At 39.1% G+C, this 6430-nt stretch overlaps 1 protein-coding gene across 1 annotated transcript; it reads left to right on the forward strand.

Moving 5' to 3' along the window:
• Nucleotides 1-558: 558 nt before the first annotated feature.
• On the forward strand, nucleotides 559-2538 carry LOC146548840 (free fatty acid receptor 3-like). Its single transcript, XM_085262086.1, has 2 exons — nucleotides 559-628; nucleotides 1544-2538. The coding sequence occupies exon 2, from the start codon at nucleotides 1576-1578 to the stop codon at nucleotides 2536-2538; it is 963 nt and encodes a 320-aa protein (XP_085118212.1). The 5' UTR covers nucleotides 559-628; nucleotides 1544-1575.
• The last annotated feature ends 3892 nt before the right edge of the window (nucleotides 2539-6430 follow it).

A 6430-nucleotide genomic window follows, 5' to 3' on the forward strand; every position in this document is an offset into this window, starting at 1 on the left:
AGGACTGGACTGAAAGAAAAACTTTGAAAGATAAAACTTGAAGAAAACTTAAAGAAATCAGGGGTGGCTCAAAAAGAAGCACTTTTACGGCTTCTTTTTAATTTTGACTTGGATTTCAAAATTAGGTATCTTGTAGTTTAATGCACTTACAGATCTTTTTGTGGGATCTGACAACGAAAAAAAGAAGAAAAGGAAAGTGTAGCTTCCTCTGCAAAACTGCAGCATTTTGCCAAAATGTGTTGATATAGAAAAAAAAAATTTGCTTTTTAAAAAAAGGTAAATTCTCTTCTCTGGTCGCAGCAGAGCAGAGAGAGGAAACAATCTTCCTCCTCTCTTTGTTAGTGCCTTGGCCTTTTACACGAGAAGTTCTGATTAATCATTTCCACCTACGCTGCGCCGAGCTTCTCAGCGGTTGCTGGGAGATGATGTTTGGAGAATGGTGAGAACGAAATGTCCAGAAGTTTATTAAATTTCCGCTGGCGAAGGAGAGACTGTAGGCGCAGAAGGATGACAATATTAGGGGCAGTCTTGTGATGTGATCAAACAGTCTGTTTCCAAGAGGTGAAGAGAGCTGCAGCACTACAGAGCACTCTGTGATGGAGAGGCTGGATTTCAAAGCCTGAGTGAGGTGAGTTTATCTCCAGCTAACTTCGGACGGGGCGTATTTTATTTCTGGATGTCTTTATATGCAGAAATTTTGTCCCACTTTCTCCATTTCTTTGACAATAAGATGTTGCAGGTAAATCTGAGCCAAATGGACTCAGATGTTTGTTACTTTTTAACAGTCAGCTTTAAAAGTCTGTGTGGTTAGAAAGTTTGGGGGAGTTTCTTTCTGATTGCAAAGAAGAATAAAAAGTATTTTATTCCTCTGTAGCAGAGAGCTCACCAGTTGCTCCAGTTCCTTTTTTTTTTTGTTTCCCAGAAAAAACGTTGACACTTCATAAACCACACTAATTCTGAAGTTCTACTTTTAAATAAGAAAAAACAAATTTGTGCATCTTTAAATTTAAATGTTTTCTAGATGGTAAGGTAGCAATCAACTGATGTGTTAGAATATTCCACTGTGGATTTTTTTCTTTTCTTTTACGGAAATTATTATTTGCAAATGTTTGAATCTGATGTCAAAGAGCGTGTGAAGCTTTAGAGAAGATAATGTGCTGTTGTGACCGCTGCTTGATTTGTTCTGTGTTTAAAGCCAAAGTTCAGTGCCTTTACCTGGTAGTGGCAAGGAAAGAGCAGGCTGATGACTTTCTGAAAAACCTTCTTTTGTGTATTTTTTAAACATTTTAGCTTAAAAAACAAACAAACAAACAAATGCAAAAGACAAGAACTGGTTTCCTTTGCAAACAAGATAAACTGACTTATTAATATTGATGCATGGAGTTATATAAACATTCACATCTCTATGGCAGATGAAATATATTAGCTGTTTTTCTATTAAGCTTTCTTTCTTTCTGATGTAAAGTTAAGAAAAATGTAAGTATGAGCTGTTTCTGAGTCTTTGGTGCTACTTGATCACAACTTGCTTTCTTCCTCCCTGCAGTGTCTGTGAGAGTGTGTCCCTAAGAAGACACCATGGCATACAATCTGTTGCTTTCTGTCTACATTATCACCTTCCTCATGGGAGTTCCCGCCAACATCCTGGCATTTGGTACCTTCTGCCGCAAGGTGTATCGCAAGCCAACCCCGATAGACATCCTCCTCCTCAACCTGACCATCTCCGACCTGATTCTCCTGGCTTTGCTGCCTTTTAAAATGAAGGAGGCCTTTGATGACATGGAGTGGTTGCTGCCCTACTCCCTCTGTCCCTTCACTGGGTTTCTCTTCTATGTCACCATCTACAACAGCACCCTGCTGCTCACCGCCGTGAGTGTGGAGCGTTACCTAGGGGTCGCCCACCCCATCAGGCATTCCCTCCATCGGCGGCCTCGTTATGCTTTGTTGGCCTGTGTCATGTTCTGGTTGCTAACGTCTCTGAACCTCATCGTCGTCTACATCATGCCTTACCTCCAGTGGAGACACACCAATGGCAGCACTCCCGCCACACCTCCACCTAGCTGCTACCTGAATTTCTCCGACAAAGAGCTTGCAATCCTGCTGCCGTTCCGCCTCGAGCTCTTCCTCGTCCTCTTCTGCATCCCCTTCATCATCTGCTGCTTCTGCTACGTCAACCTAATCCTTATCCTGTCCCGTCTCCCAAATATCAGCAGGCGGCGGAGACTGCGATGCATTGGTCTGGCTCTTGGCACACTGATCGTATTCTGCGTCTGTTTTGGTCCTTACAACATCTCCCATGTGGTAGGCTTTGTCAATAAGGAGAATCAGGAGTGGAGGACTGTGGCGTTGCTTTCCAGCACCTTAAATGCCTGCCTGGATCCATTTATCTTCTACTTGTCCTCGTCAGCCGTTAGAAGCATGTTAAAGCACTGCTTCAGGAACATCACAGCAAAGCTGCACATCCTGCGGTGTGAAGAGACTCAACACCGTCCTCAACAGAAACCAGAAACTGAAAAATACAAGAAAGCGGAACCTTCTTGAAATAGAACTTTCAAGAAGGTTCCGCTTTCTTGTATTTTTCAGTTTCTGAAATTCTGAACGTATTTATTTTATACAAAAGATATGGACAAAATGAAAAGCCAGGAAATGTTATTCCACTGTGAGACTGAGTCAGTTCCTGTTGGTGTCAGTGGTTTAATTTATTTAAGGTAAAATATTTAAAGCTGAGTTTGAGTGATATGAATTAATTTCTGTATTGTCATGTGTGTTAACTGTGTTACTGTTGATTTTATAAACTGATGTCATAAATGACCATAGTATTTCGTTACCAACTTAAATAGGACTTTAAATAAGAACTAAAGAAAAATCTGGTTTAGTAGATTAGTTTTATCTCCTAAAAATACAGTAATTATTATTTTTCCCCCTGAATCAGGTCTTATTGTGATTAAGATCTGAGAAAATGAAAACAATTAGATATAAACACAGTCTGCAAACCAAACTAGTAGAACTACACAACCAAAGAAATAAGAAGCTATGAAAACAAACTCTGATAAATGTTTCAAAACTCTCCAAAGGAGGATAATGTATTTTAAATGAAGTTTTGTCTTTTTTTAGGTGGATAAAATGCTGAAAAATTGAGTAGGAGAAATAACTTATTAGAAAAATGCAAAAATAAGTGCGCCAAGGACGGAGCCCTGTGGAAGCCCATTTTGGATTGGTTGAGATCTGTGGACCAGCTTTTGAAAATGAAAGTTATTATTTTAATGATGAAAAAGAACACTTCTTTATCATTACACTTTAAATACAGTAATAGCTAAAAAGGTGTTTTGTTTGTTTTTAGTTATTTGCTCAGGTGGAATGGTAATCTATGGAGGTCCAGACTGTTATAAAGTTAAAGCTTATTATCTTTTTGTTTATCTTTACTCAGAGGCTAAAGGTGCACTCCGTCTGTCTTTTGGCTATAAATGTAGCAGGAAACGGGCCCTTCAGAGCACCTGCTGTATACACTGTGCTGTACTCATGTCACTCAGAGTTCAACAAGGACACAGTTTAATTAAAGATAAGTGTTTTATAGAGATAAAGCAATTAAAAAACCCACGTTAGACCATATAGGCAGGAAGCGGAGAGACTGTACATTGCTGAGCTAATATGAAGTTATGAGCACAGACGGCCCGGAAGTGTAGACACAGATTAAACATGGATGTAGTGACACAGTTATAAAGTGTGTGTATTTGTGCTCTGCAGAGACTTCAGACAGTAACTGATAACCGACTTCAGGCCATTTCCTGTCAATAATAATGAACACCGCACTCGTGCGCAGGTGCAGAGATGCACACAGCTCATAGCCCTTTATCGTATCCAAGTATACACTGCACTCAGTGTGCACAAACAGTTTATTTTGAGCCGTCAGGCTGAATGCTGGAAGCAGGTGTGTTCGAGTACTACTTACATGGTTTTTGCATGGATGTAGAAATACCTCAAACACGAATAATGCACTGTAAAAATACTAACGTGTTTAAAAGAAAACTGGAAATACATTTTGAAAACATTTGCTCTGGACTGCTTTTATTACTACTTAATTACTTGCGTAGTAAGATACTAGTGCATACCAAGAGCTCAGCTAGTTTATTAGTTTAGCTAGGACTGCAGCTAATGGGATTTATTTTACAGCAGCATTTTTCGATATCACAATAACAACAACATAGTATTTGTAATGTTTCTGCAAAGAGCAACACCTTGATTTACAAAGAAAGGGCAAGTCCATCCATATTTGGATGCAACAGCACTTTGTGTTTCACTGATGACCGAGGGCTCCCTTCAGTTTTTAGTCTAGCAGTCAGGTGGTGGAAGTAAAGCCATTATTGGAGAATCAGCCTCAGCTTAAAGCTAAGAAGGACAGAAGTAGCTCTCCTTAGACTCATGCGTCTCAGATTTTGCAAAAAGCCTCAGTGTGATGTTTGGAAACAAAGACTGGATGTGACACTTTCTTCAAATCACGACAGCAACACGACTTTTATACATAGAGTATTTATTCCAAAAATTAAATATGACAAATTAAAAAAAAAAGAAAAAAAAAGAAAAAAGGCTCAACTTAGGACCAGGATCAGGTGAGTGTTAAGACAAACTTTAAAAGTCCTTTAACATACAGTTGTACTTATTAATATCATAAATTAAGAAAAAAAAAAAAAAAACATTTTCAAACTCAAATTTTTTTTTCCTTCAAGAATGATATGCAGCCAACCTTCAGAGGCATCTAAAGATTCATTCATTTTGTGGGGAATCCCTTAACATGGGAGACGGGCACTCGTGGAGAAACAAAAGCTCTTTGTCCAAGTCTGTAAACGTCTGAACTTCGCATTCGAAAACAAAATGAAGTTTTCATACAGAGACACGCAAACACGGAGAAAAAGGAAGGCCGGCCAAACCGATTGCACAGAAATTTTACAGCTGCTTCATTATTGCTGTCCATTTAAGAATGAACACACAAAACGCCAACCGAGGACAACATGCAGTACGCCTCACAGAAATAAATAAATATGCTACATCATGTCTACACTGAGATATTCGTTACCTACGAGTCATGAGTGCTTCTTACCCAACCCACTCGCCCAAGTTATGATTTGTATTACTGAAAAATGTTTGGTTTTAGGTTGTGCTCGAGTGCCCGTTCAATAAACCAATCCCTGCAGGCCTTTTGGTCCTGTCAGCTCAAAACGGATAAATTCTGCATATTTTTGTGTTCTTGGCATACATGTCAGAGGTATCCACACACATTACAGTATTTCCAGGTATTAATATATACGTATTAATGTAGACTCTGGGCTCAGCACACTTTGAACATTTTTTTTCCAGCACCATCAGAAAAAGGCACAGTCTGTAACGGACAGGAAAACAACCCCCCAAAAATAAAGCCTCCTCTCATTAATATGCAAAATAAAAGGTTTAGTATATGAATAAAAATCAATGTCCTAAAGCTTCTCAGATGAGCTTTTGAGATGATAACACAAACAGAGTGTGCGGAGGGCTGAGGATTCATCTGATCGCTCTATGACAAGACAAACCTCGATCACATACATAAACCTAAATTTGGAAAGTTATCGCAGACCTCTACGTTATTAGTTATTAGGCTTCTGCTTTAAATAGGACTTTGTTAGAAAAATAAGCAATACATATATTTCATTATTAAATGTAAATATAAATATGTTTTTTTTTTTCTTTAAAAGGGGGGAAAAAAAAAAGGCATCTGAAGTCCTGTGGCATCACTAGTGGAGAAGGGGGTTCCTGTAATAAGGCTGTCTAAAGGTCAACTTACAGAGACGACCAGAGCACCAGCAAACAACGTTAAATATGCCCGCCATTACTTTTGCTATTGTTCAAGTAAAAAGCAAACAACCCCCCCAAAACAAAAACAACTAAAAGAAATGCTGGTAATGTCTGACATTAAGAAACAGCCTCGGCCAAACATAAAGAAACCTAACGAGCACTTCTCTCCCCCGTGAATTTCTGTTAAGTGCAGTAAAATATCCTTTTTGCTTTTTGTGTATAAATATACAGTATTTATGTTTATCTGCTGAAATATTAAATAAAACTCCTCTTATAGCAGCTGATTCTGGTGACACGTGGCAAGGAGAGCGTCAGCACTCACCCCGACCAGGCACATGGGTTTGGTCCAAGGGATGAAACCTGAAGGCTTCATGTGTGTTAAAGTAAACTGAAGGTTTGAGATGAGCAACAGCCTGCGTGGGGCTGGGTGTCCAACAATAACAGCAGTGCAGAGACGTCAATGACGGACTAAAAGTTGAAAAATAAACAAAGATGTCAACATCACCACCTGCAAATCCAAATAGAGGAAAAACCCTCCAGGGGGAAAAAACAAAACGTAAAGATAACTCTGCTTTTGAGAAAAGTGTCATCTTGGCACTCAAACTGCAAC

The sequence above is a fragment of the Mchenga conophoros genome, linkage group LG22, assembly GCF_057382185.1.
Source record: "Mchenga conophoros isolate Kocher_MC1m ecotype Shallow Benthic linkage group LG22, M_conophoros_male_GT1.1, whole genome shotgun sequence".
Lineage (NCBI taxonomy): Eukaryota > Metazoa > Chordata > Actinopteri > Cichliformes > Cichlidae > Mchenga > Mchenga conophoros.